General features: G+C 41.8%; 1 protein-coding gene across 6 annotated transcripts in view; it reads right to left on the reverse strand.

Annotated features, from left to right (window-relative positions):
• The window catches only part of Xkrx (XK related X-linked), a 67,290-nt gene that overhangs the window by 5,576 nt on the left and 38,643 nt on the right, over positions 1-23,071 (reverse strand). Inside the window, exons 1-3 of one of the 6 annotated variants that reach the window (XM_040744375.1) lie at positions 8,521-9,075; positions 7,237-7,302; positions 2,444-2,712 (exon numbers count right to left, since the gene is read on the reverse strand). In XM_040744375.1, the coding sequence (XP_040600309.1) occupies positions 2,444-2,712; positions 7,237-7,268 (301 nt within the window). In that variant the 5' untranslated portion in view covers positions 7,269-7,302; positions 8,521-9,075. Of the gene's footprint in view, positions 1-2,443; positions 2,713-3,424; positions 3,564-7,236; positions 9,241-23,071 lie in introns of those variants that run through there. The other 5 variants (XM_040744376.1, XM_040744374.1, XM_005072496.4 and 2 more) reach the window with 5 other exon arrangements.

Genomic DNA, 23,071 nt, shown 5'->3' on the forward strand with positions numbered 1-23,071 from the left:
ATCTTGGAAATGTATCTATTTAGAATATTTCTATTAAAAAAACCTGCAAGAAAGTCAAAAATATAAACAAATATTTTAATATGTATAAATTGAGTATTTCACATTATATACATATACATACACACACACATATATATACATAAACATATATATACATATATATGTGTGTGTTTTGTTCCCCTGAAGTGCTGGAGATTAATCCAGAGCCTTCAACATGCTAGACAGGTACTCTTCCATTGAGCTACACCCATAGTCCAGTATGTGTACATAGTAAACAGGAATCTAGGACACATACTGAGTGGTTAACAGAGATTACTTTGGGTGAGTGATGTTATATTTTCTTTTATATCTGTTCTATATGTTACCAAATATCTGACAGCCCTTAAGCTTTAGCTGGGCGGTAGTAGCGCATGCCTTTAATCCCTGAACTTAGAGGCAGAAGCAAGTAGATCTCTGTGAGTTCAAGACCAGCCTGGTCTATAGAACGAGTTCCAGGAGAGCCAGCACTACACAGAGAAATCCTGTCTCGAAAAATCAAAACTGAAAAATGAATAATAAAAAACAAAAATTAGCACTATATTAAGATGGTAAATTTTCTTACAGAAAATTTTAAAAGTTATACTCTGCTTATTTCTCAGTTCCTTTTGGGGTAATTTTTTCATAACTTTCCAGAAAATTTCTATGTAGATACAGTTACCTGTAGGTCAGACGATTTGCACACTTGTCGCTTTTTTAATGTATACATATTTTAATTAGATGATTGCCCAACTCCCAAAATTCTAAGGAAGAAAAGCAGCATTGTTTCCAGACCATGTTCTCTTCAAACTACTGTCCTGTGTACACTTGTAAAAAGCTTCCAAACCAACAGAACTTCATAAACAATTGTTAATGGACAAACGCGGATAGACTTAAGACAGAGGACTTTGTCCAACAGGGTCAGTACTTACTAATAAAGAAGTGGCCCAAGCCGTACCCACATCTGAAGCAGCATCTGCCCAATCAGATGATGCAAACCTGGGCTGCTAAAATTCATTAACAACATTTGATCTCGACATTGATGACACTGACTCATAGTTCATCCTCTGCCAGAGGTCTTACTCACCTAGGGACCCCTCCTTTTACAAGCAGGAACTTATGGCAGTGACTGCTTTGTAACTTCCTTCAGAGGTCATAGGGACGGAAGGTCAGATCTTAGACCAGGTGTGACTGACCTGTATCCATCCCACACCCCTTTTCTGTCTCTCCACTACCATGGGAGAAAATGATTAAATTTGTGGTTCTTTAGTGAAACTTTATGGGGTCAACTAGGGTACTTTTTACAAACGCAGATCCCTGGCCTTCTCACACTCTGTGATTGATTCAGGTGTGAGGAGGGGAGGTAATTTTAAAAAGAACCTTCCAAGTCAGGTAGGCTGGCTCTTGTCTGTACTATAGTTCTAGCACTTGGGAAGCTCTGCAGGAGGATTGCCATGAGTTAGAGATCAACCTGGGCTATATGGTGATTTCAGGACAGCCTTGAATATAAAGTGAGTCCACATCACCAAAATCAAAAAAAGAAAAGAAAAGAACCTTCCAATATGATTGTGATATATAAAAATATTTGAGAATATTTTCTCCAAAGGTGGCCATCTCTAAACAAATTAAGCAACTAGCAACACAGTGTACATATTCCAAACAAGGGAAATTTTCCTTTTATTCTGATGGCTGCTGTGGCCAATGGGTGTGAAATTTTTAGTATAAACATAGCTCATCTCAGTTTAAGAATTCTGGCAAGGTCAGGTGGTGGTGGTACATGCCTGTAATCCCAGCACTTGGGAGGCAGAGGCAGGCGGATCTCTGTGAGTTAGAGACCAGCCTGGTATACAAGAGCTAGTTCCAGAACACCCTCCAAAGCCATAGAGAAACCCTGTCTCGAAACAAACAAACAAAAAAAGATTTCTGGCAGGTCTGAGATTTCTGACTCCCTAAGTTGTAATGCTGTCCAATAGAACTTTCTATGATGATGAATACATTCTAAACCTATGCCATTCCAGAACACTAAGTGATTAATCAGACACAGCTACTGGGCATTTGCAATGTGGCCATCCCTACTAAGGAAGTGATATGTGTGTGTGTGTGTGTGTGTGTGTGTGTGTGTGTGTGTGTTAGTGTTCTGCCTACATGTATGCCTGCATGCCAGAAGAGGGTACCGGATCTCACTACAGATGGTTGTGAGCCACCATGTGGTTGTTGGTAATTGAATTCAGGACCTCCAGAAGAGCAGCCAGTGCTCTTAACCACTGAGCTATTTCTCCAGCCCCCGGAAGTGCACTTTTAATTGTTGTTGTTTTTTTTTTCTTTAAATTGTACACAAGGCTAGTAACCAGTGTGTTGGACAGTTCAGGCCTAAACTTCTAATATTCTTGGGTTAAACAGAGCCCTCCCTTTTCTTGACCCCACTCACCTCTACCCAGGGGGACCTCTGCAGAGATCAGAGTCACATAAAGCTGATAGGTCAGCTGGGGCACTGAGCCCAGGAAGGCTTGAATCTGTGACATACGTTTGTAGGCATTACGGTGCATAGCCAGGGTCCGGATGGAGTGGCCCACCTCCCATTCTATCAGCACCTCCTGGCCATCTATTAGCATCTTCTTTCGGGTGAGGCTGACATAGGGCTCCTCTTGCCCCTCTTTCTTCCACAGTGTAAGGTATTTAATCATGGCCTCCAAACATCTGCGGGAGTAAAGCATCATGGGAACTTAGCTAAAAATTATCCCAAGAAAGGAAGGTGTCATAAAGGGAAAAATCTGGGGGAGGTCGTATTACTTTGTTGGCATTTCCTTTCTTCTGTCCATTGCACATGAATGAAAAAGTTGGCCATACCTTGTATAAGAAAAGGTAGGTCTAAGTCTTTTTTTCTCTTTTGTCACCTGCTGGCCTAAGAACACCATTTCAGAAAAACTTCTTTGTAGTCAAGGAATTGTTTTATCTTTGCAAAAATATGCCTGTGGTTTTGTTTTAAGTGTCTCAAATACAAAAGTATTAAGAAATACTGTGTTCTGAGATAAAGATGAAGGCTCCAAAAGGCTTTGGTTTTCACAAACCTTAAATTCCTAAAGTCAAACATTCTTTAAGACATGCATTCAGCTTCATATCTGATATTCTTAAGTTCTGCTTTTACAAGAAAACATCTCTTTTTTTGTGTGTGTACCTCTTGCTAGGGACAGATCCCTTTTAAGCCTGATTCTTTCTTATGAAGAACATAACCTTACCAGAGCATATTACCCTTGAAGTGTTGGTGACAGTCTATTTCCTGCTGTGACCCTCCCACACCTCCCCCATCAAAATCAAAAGCTCTGGCAGTTCTGACACAGTAAACAGAAGAAAAAATGAAACTAGTACACAATGTCTGTTACACCTAAGTTATCGCTTCTCCCCCACTTACCCCGAAAAGAATGGAAACTTGACTATTTTTGACAAGAATGTTTGTAGTGGAAATTAAGACATCTTCTCCAATAGACTGAGGGTAGAGGCTCTATCGTTTTTCCAGTTCTTACCACATAGAGGGAATTTGATAAACAATTGCTGAGCAAATGAAAGAACAAGAATGAAAAAAAGAAGGGGGTGAGAAATGGCAGAAGTTGAGGATAACAGAATGATTTAACAGGAAAACAGATTAAAGACAAGTTCAGGATTGACATGCTTTCTAGGCTTTGGCTGTTAAGAGGAAGGTTTAGACTATAAGTATTGGCCACAGGGTCCCTTGGAATTTTTTTCATGTGTACTACTCCAATATGTACAGGAGAAATTTTCACATTTGAGCACATATGAATGCACACGAGAGTGTACGCATGTGCGTGTCTCTCCCCTCCCCTCCCCTCCCCTCTGTGTGTGTGTGTGGGGGGGATATGTAGAGGCACACATGTACCATAGTTTGTGTATGTAGAGATCAAAGGACAAGGACAACCTTGTGTGTTGGTGCTTGCCATCTGCCTTGTTTGAGGTAATTCTCTTTGTGTGCACCAGGCTAGCTTCTGGGGGATTTTTTTGTCTTTGCTTCCCATCTCATTGTGGGAGTACTGGAAATATGGATCCAGCTGTAGATGGGTTCTGGGGACCTATATTCATACCCTTATGCTTGCACCTTAGTAAGTGCTTTATCCACTGAGCCATTTTCCCAGCCCTACAATTTTCATTTTCTATAGACAAACGGTAGGACCTGGTTGAGAAAGGAAGGAAAGAAAGAAGAAATTGCAACTCTCTTTCACTATTTAGGGAGAAATGTCTAAGCTCATTTTCAAGCCCATCCATACTATTGCTTAACAAAATATTGGGGAAGTGGCATGAAGTTCATGTTTCTATTCTTGTGGCTATTTTTCTAGTTCAAGCAAGGGTTCTTGTTTTGCTCCTGAGCTACAGTAAACCAAAGTACATTTTCATTTCCATGTTTGCATTTCATGTAAGAGGGCCGTGCCCTAAAAACAGCTTCATTTGCCTAACAGCAGTAAACAAACTCTTACCTAATGAGAAAAGGAATGGGTCTTGAAAATAACCATATAAATAGTATCGTTTCTGGACTTAAAATTATTTTCCAGAAGAATTACAAGCAATAAATGACTGCTGAGGGAAAGAGAATCAGTCTTGAACAGGAACAGACTCCATGATAATTTGTGGTCAACCCCAAGTGGTCAGCTTTAAATTCATACACATATGAACAACACTAAATGGACTCAATAAGTTAAATATATATGACATAAATATATTTATGTAAATACTTTATATTTATACCTATATAAAATAAATAAATACTTATATATTTATGAATGTAAATACAAATATTTATATGAAATTAATATTTACAAATCTAAAACTATAAATATAATTAATATATATCAATAATAATTAAGAAGAGTCATAAATTAGAAAGGGGGTGGGGGACACAGAAATTAAAGGGGAAAGAGGTAGAAATGATATGAATACAGTATGAATATAGGAAATTCTGAAAAATTCTATAAAAATTTTAAATTAATAAAACAGTAATTCTTCCTGCTGAGGTTATAAAAGCATCTCAATCCATGTGCACTACAAGTTAAAAGACAAATCTGAAAAATAGTGAACAGCAATCCATGTATAACAGAGTCAAAAACAGCTTACAAGGTCACAAACAAACAACAAAAAAAGGAAGTAAAAACTGAGGGCTGGGTGCTTGCTAAAAATTGCATCCTCTTCAACTGCTAATTCAGTGTATTGCATTTTGAAAAGGAACAAAAAATGGTTGTTTTGAGTGTCTAGTGATATCTTGAAATTTCATGGTTCCAAGTTAAAGATAGTCTTCCTTTTACAGCCAACTTGAAAAATTTAGAATTAGGAAAGTACCTTTAGATCACCCAACCAGAAAGTTACATAGGGCTAGCGAAGTCACGTCTAGATAGTATGTATTTAGTATGACTGTACTATATTTTTTACAGTTATTAAGTTGCCAAATTTAGAAGCATGAAATTTCACATAAAACCCCATCTTGGGAACTAACTTCTCCTCAAAAGCTAGATCTGGCGATAATGAGTATGAATTCTAACCTAAAAACAATGGGTTAGAATTTTTAAGTGGCTGCCTCCTAGACAGGTATGTCCCAGGTTCCAATTTGCCATGACATTCCATTTCTTTAATGCTGAGACTTTGTTTCCATTTATCAACACATGTGACTATTTTCTAATACTTGGCCTACTTGGTTCAATTATCATATAAGTCTAGTGCCTGTGAGAACTTGGATTTGAAACACAAGGTCTAATTCAACCCATTTATTTTACGGATGAGGAACTGAAGCCCAAGACATCTTTAAGAGATGCCACTGAGGCCATTCAATAACAGAGGGAGGACTTGACTCTTCAGCTCCTAATTCAGGCCACCACTTGGTGAAGATATCCCACATTTTCTTTGATGGAGCCTAACCAGTTCCTCCTTGTTTAAATAAGTATTGATTAATATTTTTCAGATTTAAGGAAATATAATTGACCAATAGAATTATATATATATATATATATATATAATTTTATTTAGGGAGGGTCCATTCTTAATAAGTTGCACAGACTGTTTTTAGATCTCTAATGATGCACTATCTTCCTATTGTGATTACAACATCAACACTGTGACCCATATTCCTCAACTGACTGCAGATGTTTGCCTCTCTTACAGTCATGACAAACTTGGTCCATTCCTCCCTACTGACTTCATGAGTTACACAATGTTTCTCTACCTTGAAACCCCATAGCATCCAGATGAGTCTGCGGGCACAGGTGCCTATCTCCCTGCAATTAAGCACATTCTCACCCTACTTACAGCAATCTGAATGGGAATCTCTCATACTACTGTTTTTTGCTACTAATTCCAAACACAGGTGGACTACCTTCCTTTGGTGCTTCCAATCTGTGTACATTATTGCAGCATCATAATGTGAGATAAGCAAGGGACGGATCTACCAAAAGAGAAAAGTGAACTTCATTGGGTGTAGTACCAGCTTGCTACCACCTATTACACAAAGTACTTTTCAGATGTCAAATAACTCCAGAAGGTTTGAAAATGGCAAAAAGCCAGTCCAAGAAGTTCAAGTTGCAAAAAGTTGAATGTGGGAGAGAATGGAAGCAGGAATGAATGATTATCCATTCATAAAGCATCTACAAGGCAGAATTCAAATTATAGACTCTGGCCGGGCGTTGGTGGCGCACGCCTTTAATCCCAGCACTCGGGAGGCAGAGGCAGGCGGATCTCTGTGAGTTCGAGGCCAGGCTGGACCGACAGCCTCCAAAACAGAGAAACCCTGTCTAGTAAAACCAAAAAAAAAATTATAGACTCTGGAGGCAAGGAGTATAGCTCAACAAAACAGCACTTACTTAGTAGGTTCAACACCCTGGGCTTCATTCCAAGTAAAGTGAACAATCACTCTGTAGCTAAAGCCTGAGCACAAGGTGGCCATATTTGTTGGTCCCATACCAGTTTTCACAACACAAATTCAGTAGAATTGTCTAATCAAGTCATATTGGTGATACTGCTCACAGTTTGTGAACACATATACATGTCACAAGTCACCATGGAGGCACCCAAGATTTCAGATAAGGTTTTGGGACAGTAGACAGGGAAATTGAGTGAGAAGGAATGGAAGAATTAGATTACAAACACAGTATCAGTCATATAAATATTAGCTTCATCCTCCTCTGTACACGTTTGAAGGGGTTGGTTGGGAAGAGATTTTAAAATGCTCACCTGATAACAGGTCCCAAGAGAATTAGATGCATAAATAATGATAGTGGTCTATCTTTGGCCAGGTCTCTGTGAACAAAAATGAGAGTCAACTGAACCATAATGGATGAAAACATAAAGAAGGAAAAGGTGTATGTCATCCAGAAGGTTTCATTATTCTTTCGATAAATCCTAACCATATACAAGGCAGATGCAGCCTCCCCACAGTACAAAAAGGTGGAGAAGAGGATACTAAATGGAAAGGTAAAGCGTGGGTTAGGCCCACGGATGACATCTTCTCCCAGAGATGAAACTGGAACCACATTTGGCTCCTCAGGAATTTCATAAACTCTATCCATTGTGGAGAATCTCTTATTGTCTGGAGTTCAGAACTCTTCCCCATCCATCCCCAACAGAGCCCCCGTAGCCACTGCTGTCCAAGGTTCAGTCAGGTGGACAGTGTCAAGTCGAGTTCCTGAATGAAGACCAACGAGTCACAACAGGGACACCTCTCGTCTAGACTTGAGAGTCTGGAACAGAGTGCAGAAGTATCTCTTTGAACTTCACTCTTGATTGGCCCTGGAATGCAATCATCCACATAGGTGCTGAGAAACTTAGACAAGCACCCCACACTGTGTCTGGTGTCCAATTCCAGGCGTGGGAAAAGTCAAGGAACAGCTATTTCCACTGAGGTCCCTGTCACAGTCCTCCAGACAGGGGTGGCACATCACACAGGCAGCAGCTTCTCCCGAGGAATTCTCATCCATGTGAATTCTCAAGTCAGCAGAGACCTGAACCAAGGCAGAAGGGTCGCAGCCTGGAGGACTCAGTTCAGCACCTAGGTATCCATCCAACCTGATGTTAAGTTGTGCCTGTTAGTTTGCCTGCTGGCGCTTGTGAGCCAGCGAGCTCTCAGGACCTGCAGCGAGGCAAGGGTTCTCAGGAAGGTTCTCCAAGCCCCGCCCCCAAGACTGCCTGGCTGGGAGCTGGAGTAACGCCACCGCTGTCCCCAAGGGAGGTCTCCTCAGAAAAAAAAAGCGGAGCACGCAGTACCGAACACGAGAGGCCGGAGGGATTTCTTCACGGAGACACTTTGCTACAAAAGTCACAGTTTGAGAAGTGCGGCGGCTCCTGGGCTTTGGGACCTATGGCACCTGGATGACTTGGGCGGGGTGGTGGTGGCGTGGGCTGGGCGAGTGGGAGACACAGCTGGGGCAAAGCAAAATGAGCCAGAGTTCCAAGGGATGCTCCAGGTAGCTAGGCACAAACAAGAAGGAGCCTGAGCCATTCTTCGGCAACATTTCTCACCATGACCTCGGGATCCAGGAGGGAGCCACAGCTTTCCTCTTCTCCGGGAGCAGCAGCAGGCACCCACTTCTACCCCTCCCTCCACAGCTAGCTAAAGTGGCTCGCTCCCACACTCGCTCAACCCACGCGGTTAGGCAGGTGTGTCTCCCTTGGCCGCAGGGTTGAACCTCCCCAGGTCCTATTGCCCTCCAGATAATATCAGAAAAGTGGGAACCTGAGAGGGAACTGGGTCAGAGTTTTCTGTCCAGGTAAGACAGAAAAAGGAAGTTTGAATCAGATAGACATCAAAACTCAAAGCCAGCCCACAGACACTGAAAGCACATATATGCGTGGATTTCTGCTCTTGCAAAATGAGGCCAGGACAGAGGCTTCAAAATAAACTTTCAGGTCTTTGGTTAAAAGGCTCTGATGAGGGGCGGGAGTCTCAACAGACTGGCAAAGAGCCAAGAGAGATGTTAGTAAAATCAGAGAGAGAGAGAGAGATCTCAAAGAGCTCTTAAAATTGCCTGGACTTTTAAAGGCAATCCTCCCCCACCTCACTGAGCTTTTGTCTTCATGCTTCGTTTGCATAATCCTAAACCCCAAAGAAGAAAGGAAAACAGCTGCCTCTGAGCGATATAAAGTAGCAGACCCTGTGCCAATCTCCTAAGACAGGAAGTTAGCAAAAGGAGAATCTATGGGAGGAGTGGCCAGAGCAGCAGTCACCAAAAGGATGATGACCTCAAGATAGATTTAGTCTTTGTCATTTATGGTGTGTGTGTGTGGGGGGTATTTTAAGCGCCCTCAATTGTCACCTCCTTTTCCAAGAACCGACTGGGGGGCAGACTGCACTTGGAAAGATTGTCTTCTGAAGCACTGCTGCCCCAGTGTAGCAGCTGGCCTGGGAGGTTCATACTTCCTCTTTCGTGGTGATACTATCGAGAACAACTTCTTAAAAACTATTGGCCGCTTAGAAGATGGTTGCTTCACCAGTGGGACACAGGGCATAATCTCTTTGGGCTGCTTTCCTTTCGTTTATTTTTATTGGTTTGAAGACTTTGCTATTTTGTTTATGTATTTGTTTTCGAGATAAGATCTCACTATGTAGCCCTGGCTGGCTCACTATGTAGACCAGGCTGGACCCAGACTCAAACACATCCACCTGCCTCTGCCTTCCAAGTGCTGGTGTGTCAACTGCTTTAACAAACAGCTTATAAGGAAGATTTCAAGCAGGATGACCAACTTATCCACTTCACAAGGACAGGGTGAATCAGTCATCCAAACACAGAAAAGCAAAAGCACAAAGATTGTACGATAAAACTGCAGTGTTCTTTCAGCTTCTGCCTTATGCCCCATGCCTTCGCCACTCCCCCAGTACACAGCTCTACAGCCTTCCCATTTTGTTCCCAAATGACGGGCTGTTCTGTCTGACATCCAAGGCTATCTGTAATCACTACTGCTTCTCTATAATTTTAGTCACCCACGCTACCATACTGCACACCTTTTACACCAGTCCAACAGGTTTGCTCACTTAGCCGTGTTCATCCTGCTCCCCCACTTGTGCGCCTTGTTGAGGCCATTTACAGCTCACCGCATCCCTTTCTTCATTAGTCCAAGCTCTTATCTTCTTTCAGGAGTCACCTCTAACCCTGCCAAGCCATTTCTAACCCCCCCACGCTCATTTTCCTTTCCTTGTGCTATTTGTACAGATACTCTCTGTTTTATGTTCTCTCTTCCCAACAGAAGTCTGAATATAAGGAGGATGCCTAATGAGTGTTGAGTGTGGCTCTCAATGACAGTGATGATCAACAAATGGTGATGATGAAGACCCCACCCGATTCCTTCCTCCATGAAGTCAGGACCCAATCAGACTCTACTCCAAGTGCTGTAGCCATTATATCTAGAGCACAAAGTCCCTTGTCTGAATATGCACTCTTAATCACCCACTCAGCTCACAGAGGAGGTCAGTCCCTGGATCTGTCCCTTCTCAGGCAGGTTTTTTTTTGTCAGCACCACATTTTAGTCTCAAATATGAATTATTTCAAGTATATTCATTTTTATGTTCCAACGAAATTATTATAGGACCCTAAGGGTAGGACTCCTGTTCTACTTTCATTGGATTCCCCCGGGGCTGGTATAAACCTGTAAGTTTCCTGCCATCTGATTCCTCTCAGCAGCCAGCTTCTCTATTTTCAGTCTTAAGACTCTCTGGCGCTGTCAGTCACTCAATCCTTTGGCACCTTATCTCCCTGTTCCTTTGCCCTACTGGAAGAAACTAACTGAGGATGTCTCTGTTTCTAACATTCTTAGGTCCATCAGTGTATTAGTTGATTTCACCATTGCTGTGATAAAACATCCAACAAAAGCAACTTAAGGGAAGAGGGACCTACTTTGGCTCACAGTTGCAGGGATACAGTCCATCATGGAAATAAAGTAGGAAGCAGCTGGCCACATAACAGCTACAGTCAGGAAGCAGAGTGATGAATGTGCATGCTCATCTCACTTTCTCCTTTTTATTCAGGCCAGGACCCCAATCCATAAAATACTATCATCACCCACGGTAGGCGAGTCTTTCCACCTCATTAACTTTATCTTTATAATCCCTCACAGGCACACCCTGAGACTTGTCTTCTGGGTGACTGTAGATCCTATTAACTTGACAAGATTAGCTATCACAATAAGTCGATTTCTATGATCAACTCTAGTCTTCATAGGATAAGGGACAGTGAAAATGTTGACAGTCATGAGACTCTCAAGGCGCCAAACCTCTTCCCCACTAAAAGGATGGATCTCTACAGTGTGGGGACACCAGACCTTGAGCAGAGACCCACTTCCCCTTCTGCCTGGGAGTAGGCAGCTGTAAGACAATGTTTTACTAAAAACATGTTTACTAAAAACAATACAATGCCCAGGGCAATAAGTTTCTGGAAAAGGCCTGCCCACGGAAACCGCCCTGACCTCGACCTTGTCCAAAGACTAACCGCACCTTCAGACCCATCCACATCCACCTCTGGGGTCAGAGCAGAACCAGCCAGGGGAGAGGAGAGAGCAGAAGCTTCTCTGGTGGGAGCCTTTCTTAGGAAGTTTTCTTGAACCTTTTTGGGGCCTGCTTAAAGTTTTCTTTATATCCTTGAACGAGTCTCTGTGTTGTCAATCCCCGACACCCTCCGCACATTCTCGGACACAGGCCGCACAGCAGACGTGACACTACAGATTTTTCATGAGCTACTTAAGTAAAAGAGCTAGTTACTATCTGTCTCCTGTGACCAAATTGGTTCCTGGTCCAATTGTTGACAGAGAGGGGTCATTCAGCAACTGATGGACACAGATGCAAAGACTCAACAGTCAAACATTAGGCAGAGTTTGGGAATCCTGCAGAGAAGGAGGAGAAAAGCATGTAGGTGCCAGAGGGGTCAAGGCCACCATGGGAAGGCTCACACAATCAACTAACCTTGGCTCACAGGGGCTCTCAGAGACTGAATCAACAACCAGAGAGCCTACATGGGACTGACCTAGGTGCTCGGCATATATGTGGCAGTGGTGTACCTTGGTCCTGTTATGGGACTCCTAACAGCAGTAACAAGTCTGTCTCCAACTCTTTTACTAGCTTTTGAGGCCCTACTCCTCACACTGGGTCACCTTGCCCAGCCTTAATACATGGGGAGGTGCTTAGTCTTACTGAAACTTGATATGCCACATTTGTTGATATTCATTAATCTACCCTTTCCTGGATGAAGAAAGAAAAGGAGGGGGTTGGGGTGGAAATGGGGTAATGAGGGAGAGGGGCAGGGAGGGGAGGATGTGGCAAGGAGGCTGTGGCCAGTATGTAAAATAGATGGATTTAAAAAAAGAACTAGTTAAGTGACACCTGTAAGTGGTCGCTGAATTCCAGGTAGTGTTCCAGGACTATTTCCCCTTCTGTAAAGCACCAGAATTGCGCAAAAATGGCAGGCTGAAGACGTGACTCCTTACCCACATCTAACTCAGCACGGAAAAAAAAGACTGAGTCTAAAAACCGTGTCTAAAAGGTCTTTGGCATTTTTACAATATTGAGAACCCCTCAAACCATGTGATGCTTGGAAATGGTGTTGAACATTACAAGCCACTGCAGCTGGAAGAAGACTGTTCACAGGCCTTCCAGGAGCTGCATTATAAGGGCAATAGATGGTATCCACAGGGACAGAATTGAGAAAGGAGAGTAACCAACCAGCAGGTGGCTGATAGAGAGAGCGCTCAGAATATTAGTCTCTGGGAGGTGATGGGTAGAGAAAATCAATAGGTATAATGGAAGAATGGCTTCCTTCTATAGAATGCTCAGTTTGCGCTGCAGGATCCTTAAAGAGATTAAGGCAAAAAGCAATCATGTATCCTTGTTTCTTGTTTCTGTCTCTTTTTTTCTATGCACCCTTTAAGAACAAAGACTCTGGCTTTTCAGTTTGTAGCCTACTCCCTCATTAGTGTCACCCATAGATAGGATCTGAGTCTGAAATCAAAACACAAGTGTGCTCACTATACAACCTCACCCCTGGCACTTTGCTTTTTTTTAAAAAAATCTACTTAATATGGAAAAAATCTGGTTAAAGTGAACGTCTAAATTAGCTTTGAAGAGAGAGATGTGCTTTCACAAAATGTAGCATAGAAATACGGATGATGTTGCCAGGCAGCTGGCAAGCTCTATTTACATTGCCTGGTGGAGATAAATGAGGAGAAAATATGCAATGGATATTACTTATTTTTAAAATGATAATTCTAAAATATAATTCATTATGTCATATAATACAGCATATAAAGTGCATGGTTTAGAGGTCTTAATACAAAGCCATTTATCCATTGCAATAATCTAGTTCTAGAAAATTTCATCACTCTCCAAAAGAAGCCCATAGCCATTAAACACTCTATATTCACCTTCTCTTAGCCAAAACAACTAGTCTACTTTCCTTCTCAATATATTTGCTTACTGTGGACTGTATTCATCCATTCCTTTTGCCAATAGTACTACACCACAGATTCGGTGAATTGTGAAGGAAATGCACTGATTTTGGCTATTGATTATAACTGAAAAGAGATGGGTCGTATCTGATAATAGCTTCCCTTGCCAAGGTGGCACAGGTGATGACATTGCAAGAGACAGTGAGTGCTCCTGAGTTTTTGTGACTTCCCTCGTTCCTATAAAGCAACCAGGAACCCATCTTGTAACCCCCACTTTAATAATTGTATCTAATCCTAATCACTCACTCCCAGAAGCTCTAGAATAAACACCATAACTAGTTGGGTATCTAGGCTTTTCATACCTCACGATGGGGATTCATTTTAATACATGAAAACTTGAAGGACACTCAAATAATAGCCAAATTAAAGCAAAGCAAAGCATGGGCATGTGCTTTGAAATGTGTGACCTTTTATGGCTTCTTTTACTTAGCATGGTATGCTCAATATTCATCCACATTGTAGCATATATCAGCCCATCATGCCTTTATAAGATAAGTAATATTCCATTGTACAGATATGCCACCAAGAAATAGGGCCAACTGGGGTTGCTGGTAGTTCCGAAATTCAGAGCAGGCTAGCAGGCTTAAAAATAGCAAAGAGTTAATATTGTAGTATCCAGTTCAACGACTTGTAGCTCAGACATAACTCAGGGCTTCTTCAGGGGATGCTAGCTAGCTTTTTCTCTTTATGCCTTTCATGAACTGGATAAAATCTAATCATTTTATTTAACCCCAAAGATTAAATGTTAATCACAACTGAAAAAGAACTTCACAGCAGTATCTACACAGATATTTGTCTAAACGACTGGCTGTCATAGCCTATCTAAGTTGCCATGTAAAACGAAGTGTTGGGCAATTGAGACAGCATGACAAGTAAAAGTACTCACCATGTGACTTAAGTTTAATGGCTGGATCCCGTGGTGGAAGGAAAGAACAGACTCCCCAAAGCTGTCTTCATGATGCAGATGTATATGCTCTCTCTCTCTCTCTCTCTCTCTCTCTCTCTCTCTCTCTCTCTCTCTCTCTCTCTCTCTCTCTCTCTCTCTCACACACACACACACACACACACAGAGATAATTAAAAATTAAAAACCATCACGGGATTGTTTCCATTCTTTTGGCTGTCACGAATAATGCAACTAGAAATATTTGTGTACAAGTTTTTGAATGGATGTTAAATTTTCTTTTATTATTTTGTTGTATATGGGGGTTTCCCTGCAAATATGTCTTGTACCCTTGAGGGCACAAAGAGGGCACTGGATCCCCCCTGAACTATAGATGATTATGAGTCACCATGTGATTGTTGGGGATCAAACCCAGGTCCTCTGGAGGAGCAGCCATTGCTCTTAACTGCTGAGCCATTTCTGCAGCCATTATGTATGTTTTCCTCTGAGAGAGAGAGAGAGAGAGAGAGAGAGAGAGAGAGAGAGAGAGAGAGAGAGAGAGATGTTTGTGTGCATGTGTGTATGCAGGTGGGGGCCAGAGGTTGACATCCACCATTTTCCTCTATCATTTTCCACTTTATGGCAGTGAACCTGGATCACACTGACTGGATAGATTGGCTAGTCAGTAAGCCCTAAAAATCTTCCTGTTTCTTCCATCCCAGGAACTTGCCACCTACCCCAGTTTTTTATGTGGGTTCTGTTAAGGCCCAAACTGAAAAATCTACCAGAAGGACCCCAGAGAATAAAATGAGACAATTTTGCAAAGATTGTTTCTGTTCTTTGGTGTTGTCTCTCATAGTCCACCTGTCTGCTTTTATTTATTTGGTCTTGTAATTATTCACATGAAGAACCTTGGAGGAGGTTTGGTGGCAGTCCTAGGGCCATTATTTCAGTGACTTTGAACAAATGAAATGAACTTCTTAGAACTTCAGATACCTCATCTATGAAATGGAGATAATGCAGGGGGACCAGCTCTCATCTGAAATACTTGGGGCTAAGAGATGCAACAGCAAAGAACAGAAACAACCTATGCAAAATTGTCTCCCCATTTCACTCTTTTGGGGTCTTTCTGGTAGATTTTTCAATTGTGTTAACAGGTTGGAGAAGCTAAAGACAGTTGCCAAGTAACTGAGCAATAAATAACCCCAGTGGGTCCAGGAAAGCAAAGAATCCTGTTTTCTCCTATAGGCCCTTTATACTCAAAACTGTCCAGAGCTTAGGGTGTTGATCCAAGCACTTCATCAATGGTTCTTTCTAATTACACAAGAGCCTATTTACATCTTTTTGATTCCCTCCTTTGGGCTCTGTATGTGCAGCTATTGCCAAGATCTAGGCACACATGACCGGAAGTGCTGGAGGAGTTCAGGTTCAGGTTGAAACTCTCACCCACTTACTAGGGTTTCTGTTTTGCTGATATCTTTAAGCAGATCAAACTCAGTATTGCTGACCAGGAGACAGAAAGTGAGGATGTGGAAAAAAACGTTTACAGCAACATGTCCTTTATCTTCCTAATCTTTTACATGCCTCCAGCTCACCAGGCTTCTATAATGTGTTATGAGCCTTAGATACTGGAGGGAGTTAATGACTGTGCATACACACATACAAGCCTCTGCTTCTTAGAGATGAAAAAAATAACTGGCTCCTTGTTCTCTCTCTCTCTCTCTCTCTCTCTCTCTCTCTCCTTCCCTCCCTCCCTCTCCCTTCCCCCCACCACACACACGAGTGTGCTTGCGTGCGTGCGTGTGCGTGTGTGTGTGTGTGTGTGTGTGTGTGTGTGTGTGTGTGTGTTTTGTGTATAGATGAGATGGCTCAGTGGGTAAAGCCTGGTGATCTGAGTTCAGTTCTCAGAACTCATATAAAAAGCCAGATGCAGTGATGTGCATGAGTAATTCCAGCACTCCTACTGGGAGATAGGGGTTGTACATGGGAGAATCGCCTGGAAGTACACAGGCCAACTGGTCTGGAGTATGTAGTGCAGCAACAGACACAAGCGATACCTTTCCCAAGCAAGGTGAACAAACGGAAACACTAGCAACAACAGTTCTCATAGTTAAATTCCTGTGAGAATCACTTGAGGGCACAGGAGGACTAATTGCAAACACCAGAGCCTAAACTATCAAATTAAATGGGTGGTCAGAGACCTATGTTTAGTAGAGGATTACCCTAGGGACAGTGGTACAATGCATTTCTAAAACAGCTCCATCCATCACCTTATCAGGCATTTCATACAGGTTTTGACTCCTTTTTTGGTCTGGGTCCAAGTTAAGACTCACTTAATTCTGTATACAAGGGTCTATCTCTAACACCAAATCTCTCAATGTTCTTGGGCTACCCACAGATAATATCACCTCCAAGTATAATTCAGGAACAATGATGCTATATGAATATACTTTCATGTTCTTGCTTATTGGTCACACTAAGGACTTGATGGACCTAGAGATACTTAGCTTAATCTTTTTCTTTCTCTCTTTTTTGGTTTTTCAAGACATGGATTCTCTGTGTAGCCCTGCCTGTCCTGAAACTCACTTTTGAGACCAGGCTGGCCTTGAACTCACTGAGATCAACCTGCCTCTGCCTCCCAAATGCTGAGATTAAAGGTGTTCACCGATGCTGCCTGTTGCCACCACTCTGTGAGATGCTTGATCTTAATGATGAGAAAAGACATGTTTCAGCAGTGCCAAGAGGAAAAAGGGACTTCTTCTGGATTGCATGACATAATGTGTGAATTGCAAATTAAACAACAGAACAGACCGTGAACCTTGGGGCGATACTAAATCCTGTCTTTAGCACCACTGCCTCCACTTGGCTTTACCTTTTGTCCTTTTTTGCTTTCTATTGTTGTGATAAGCGCCAGGACCAAAAGCAACTTGAGGGGAGAAAGGGGCTTATTTCACCTCACAGCTTACAGCCTTTCACTGAAGCAAGTCAAGGCAGAAAATCAAGGCACAAACCTGGAGGCAAGAACTGAAGCAAAGACCATGAATGAATGCTGCTTATTAGCTTGCTCCCCAGGCTCAAGTTCAGCTACATTTCTTATACAGTCCAGGGCTACCTGCCCAGGGGTGATGCCAACCCCAACTTGGATTGGCCCTTCTATATCAGTCATTAATTTAAAAAAATGTTCTATATACTTGCCTATAAGGAATCTGATGGAGGCATTTTTTCTCAATTGAGATTCCTCTTTACAAATAACTCCAGCTTGTGTCAAGTTGACAAAAAAATGACTAGGACACTTCCGAAAACAAGACCCAAAACATCAATTTGTTTCTTCTAAAACAAATATCATAAGCATCGTTTATTGAAAGCTAATAACAAAGGGTGATGTCTATAAAGACATAAAATTTATAGCCAAAAACTGACCATAGGTTAATACACTCAGTGAGAAGAACAATTCACTCACTGTTTAGTAGATATTATGTGTTAAAATAAGTGAAACAGTGTACTTTGAAATACAACTCATTAAGCAAAAAAAATCTAATGTTCGGTTATAATGTGTTGAGTGCACAAATTCACATGTTAAATGTTAATTTTTAATTGATTTTATTGGCTCTATTATACAGATTGGAATAAACTGAAGAGTTCTTTAAAGTAAATACTTACATAATATTGAACCAACCTTGGCTGAGAGCATACTGTGTGCCAGGGTACCACTTAAACCCTAGGTGAACTAATACAATGCTTGCAATACCCTCATCAACTGGGAGTTATGATGGGCTCCAATTTTAGATGAGGAACTGAAAGCACAGTGAGATGATAGGTTCGTCTCTCCTAAAATAGTGCAGATAGTGGTGCTGAGATGTGAATCCAGCAAGTCAGGTTCTGGTGCCTCGGTCCTAAACACTTAAAACAGAAAACTGTATTGAAAGTGAACATATGGCTTACAGAGAAATTTTGGTAACTGATTTGACAACTCCATGGATATTAGTCAGAAAAGTAAAAAAGACTTGAGAAGTATACAAGCTGAACACAAAGCTAACTGCTTTCCCTGCTCTAACTTTCATTTGTACACCTTCCCACTTTATAAAGCTTCCTAAGACAATTCCATCAGACTACCTCTGACCTGCTCCCAAACCAAACAACTGGTAGCATCCATGCCCTATTTCAGATTGGTTATTATATTCAAATCTGTGGGTGTGTGGCTGCTTCTACCTCCAAGAATTTGTCCACCTCTTCCAACCTGTCTGGAAAAGTTTCCTGCCTTGTTTTCTCCTATCCCAACACCATCCATACCCATAACTCAAGCCCAAATTTCTGCTGCTCTGTAAGATTCATATTCTCTAGCATTTTCCCCTTTCTGAGCAATTAAGCTTCTACTGTCTGATGCCAATTCTTTTGATATTTAACTGATCTCAAGAGTACATGCTTTATTTCCCTAATTAGCCTCGCAGATTTCCCATGAGCAGTGAAAGTTGCACTATCCATTATGACAGCAACTATCCACATGTGGCCATGTAAAATTAAAATCTCAATTCCTCCATCACATTAGTCACACTTGAAGTACTCAGTAGGCACGTGTGTAATTAGACCATGCAGGTATAGAACATTTCTGCATCATAGAAAATGCCAATGGATGAGAGCAGAGAGAATCTACACCAGCTGTCACAGTCTCATCTTTGCTCTGGATGCTCTCCCCGTAAACATTGTTTCCTCTGAACTTAAATGAGCATCCTGAGCACAAAAAGTGATGGATTTTCTTCCTCTTGTATTCCAATCCTAGTACACCAATAAAGGAACTCAGAAGATAAATCTCAAATGTAAATATCACTCAGCATGTCTAATCAAATCTTAAAACCCTTGACTTCTTTCAATCCCCATCCTCTCTGACCCCTCTGCTGCATTTGGCATTATGTACAACAGACTTGCATCTCTTGAAAAGACATTTTTCTTTGCCATTGCCAACATCTAGGCAGACATGACTGAGTAGTGCTGGAGGAGTTCAGGTTCAGGTTGAAACTCTCACCCCCTTACTAGTGTTTCCGTTTGTTCACCTTGTTTGGGAAAGGTCTCTCTTGTGTCTGTTGCTGCACTGCATACTCCAAAATAGTTGGCCTGTGTACTTCCAGGCGATTCTCCCATGTACATCACCTATCTCACAGCAGGAGCACTGGGATTACTTGTGCTCATCTTTCTTTATTTCACTGGCAATGGAACCACAAAGACAATGACCACCGATTTACTTATTACTTATCCCTTGTGCCAAGTACTCTCCAAAGTCTTTTAGATACATCAACCATCATATTAGGGAAGAACGATTACTATAAATCCAAAAGGTTTTGAAATCTGAAACCTTTCAGACATCAGAAGCACTTAGAATTTTGAAACATTTTGAATTGCAGACTTCAAGATTAGAGATGTTTAACTCATGAAGTCTATGTAACTATTACAAAATTGGGAAAACTATGAAACGTAGCCCCAAGTGTTTCAGAGGAGAGATGGTCCCCCTGCATCTTCTCCATTTCATAGATGAGGTATCTGAAATTCAAAGAAGTTCATTTCATTTGTTAAAATCACTACAACAATGGTCCTAGGACTGCTAGCCAAACCTCTTCCAAAGTTCTTCATGTGAGTCACTACAAGACCAAATGAACAAAAGTAGGCAGTTAAGAGCACTTGTTGCAAAAAAAGAAAAGAAAGAAAAACTCTTGTTGCTCTTGCATAGGACCCAGGTTTGATTACCAGTACCCACATGGTGGCTCCCAACTGTCTCTAACTCCAGTCCCAGGGGATCTGACACCCTCTTTTGAGCTCTAAGGGCACCTGGCAATACATACATGCAAGCAAACCCCTCATATGCATAAACAAATAGAATCAATAAATCTAAAAATATTAAAATAGAAACAGGTGGGGCGGGCAAGCTCTTCTTTTTACAACGGAAGTCATGCTGGCTACTTCCTCCTTTAGGTTCCTTAAGCGTCCTGACTTTATGGTGTTGGGTTTTTCCTTTTACATTTCTGTTGTTGTTGTTTTGTGTGTGTGTGTGTGTGTGTGTGTGTGTGTGTGTGTGTGTGTGTGTGTGTTCCTGCATGTGTCTGCTGCATATGCATGCCTGGTGCCCAGTGAGACAGAGGGCATCAGATACCCTGCAAATGCAGCTACAGTGGGATGTGAACCACCATGGGACTGCTGGGAACTGAACTTAAGTTCTCTGCAAGAACAGTCAGTGCTCTTAACCACTGAGCCATTAGATTGGTTTTTGTTTTGTTTGTTTTGCATGTAGGGTAGGGGTAGACAAATTCATTGTATATCCTAGTCTAGCCTCAAATTCATATAACTGAGTCTGGCATTGAACTAATTTCCCTGCCTCCACCATCCAAGTACTAGAATTATAGGCATTATACCACCCTATTCCTGACTTACTATAAATGCCCTGTCTCAAACAACATTGTCTTCAGATTCTGGCTTGAAAGCCACATGATGAACATTAAAGGTCACAGAATGGGGTGGATGTGGTGGTATATACCTGTCATTCCAGCACTTGAAAGGTGGAGGCACAAGGGTCAGGAGTTATTTATCCTTGGCAACAAATTAATAGCAAGTCAAAGGCCAACCTGGGATGCATAAAAGCTGTCTCAAAAATAAATGTGCATGCTTCATAGGGTTGCTGAGGAGACCAAGGGAAATACTGAACATAAAGCATGTGTGACACAATGCATGGAGACAGTTAGCAACGAATAAGAGCTAGTTATTATTAGTATTCTGTGAGATGACACTTTTGCGTGTCTATGATTCTCTGAAGACTAGAGTTCTTGTCTTATCTGATGATTATCTGAAAGCATTGCAAGAGCACAGATTAATCAGAGAGAGACAGATTGAATCATATTTAGTCATATTCTGTTAGGCTTATTTCATTGTATTCTAATTCTTTGAGAATTAAGACTTCATCTGCATCAGTCAGGGTTCTGCCAGGAGACAGATGGCATGCTCAAATTAGCATAATTAGTAGAAAATTTAACAAAAGGACTATCTACAAAGGTGTTGGCAGAATAGTAAAACCAAGAGGGAGTGCAATAACTTAGGGCTGTTTTCATCTTCCATCAAAAATGAGAGAAAGAACATTTACCATTTAAGAAAAAGAGAACTTTAGGAGCCCATTCCATATGGAGGGATGCTCTCTCAGCCTGGACACATGGGGAAGGGCCTAGGCCCTGGATGAAATGACAGATTCTGGAGATCCCCCCCAAGGAGGACCTCACCCTCTCTGGGGAAGGATGTGGGGATTGGGCTGGGAGGGTGGGGGGGGCTGAGAGGGAGAGGGGGGGAGCTGAGATTGACATTTGAAGCATGCATGTTTCTAATTTAAATAAAAAAGGGGAAAAAAAGAAAAATAACGTGAAGTAGAGAGAATTCCCAGGAGGAGAGATGTGACATTTAGTTCAGGGACAATACCCAGTTTGAGACACTCCTGCAAGGAGAAAGGCAAGAATAAACAAGATGGCCACAGTTCATTACATCCAATGTGCTGCCAGTGATTCCATAGCTCAAACCTACCAGAAGCCAAAAAGGGAAGGAAACTCACTGGTGTACAACTTCACTTCCTGGCATGCAGAACAGGGTATGAAAGAGTCAGAAGGGGTAAGCAGAAAATTCAGAAAATGTATGATATGTATATGCTCAACCAAAATGCACCCAAACCAGAAGACTGACTACATCCCTCTGACCGATCAAGAGTGAACAGACTATTCTTTTGTTAAAAAGCTAAACCCGATTAGCTGATTACTACACAAGGACTAATAGCTTCTGGGGAATCTGCCCTTTTGAAATTGTGTAATAATCCAAAATTCAAGGCACCACGATGTAACTGGCTTGTGTATACTTACTATATCAACTAGATATACTTCTTTTTTAACTAATCATATGTGATTGTGTGTGTGTGTGTGTGTGTGTGTGTGTGTGTGTGTGTGTGTGTGCATGCCTGTCACAGCATGTGTGTGGAGGTCAGAGGACAACCTTGGCGCTGGTCTTTGCCTTCTTGCTTGTTTGAGGCAGAGACTCCTTGTTGTTCACTACTTTGTAAGCAAGGCTAGGCAACCAGCAAGTTTCTGGGGGTTCTCTTGTCCCCATCTCTCATTTCCCCATAAAAGTTCAGGGGTTAGAGATTGATGTACTACTATGTCAGGCTTTATGTGGGTTCTGGGGATCCAAACTCAGTTCCCCATGCTCAGACCCAATACGCCATCTCCCCAGCCCTCAGAGACACTTGACAGCAGGAACTTTCTAGTTTTCCCTGTCTTCACTTCCCTTTTCTCATTGATAAGGCCAAATATTTTCAGCCTATTCCTTTTTCCATTTTATTTTATGTGTATGTGTCTTTTGCCTGCATGCATGTGCACCATGTGCATGCAATGCCCTCAAATGCCAGGAGAGGGCATCAGATGCCCTTGGGCTGGAGTTATTAGCTGTTTGTGAGCTGCCATGTGAGTGCCGGGCCTCTGGAAGAGAATGTATTACATTCTAAATACATTCTAAATAGGGTTGCATAAATATGCAATAAATATCTAAAGAATGGTGATATAGAAATATTACCAGCATCCACATGGTATCTTGAAACCATCTATTAACTACAGTTCTTAGGGGATCCAATGCTCTGTTCTGGCCTCTGTAAGTACCAGACGTGAAAGTGGTGTGCAGGCATATATACAAG

This window comes from Mesocricetus auratus, unplaced genomic scaffold, assembly GCF_017639785.1.
Source record: "Mesocricetus auratus isolate SY011 unplaced genomic scaffold, BCM_Maur_2.0 Super-Scaffold_100003, whole genome shotgun sequence".
Taxonomy (NCBI): domain Eukaryota; kingdom Metazoa; phylum Chordata; class Mammalia; order Rodentia; family Cricetidae; genus Mesocricetus; species Mesocricetus auratus.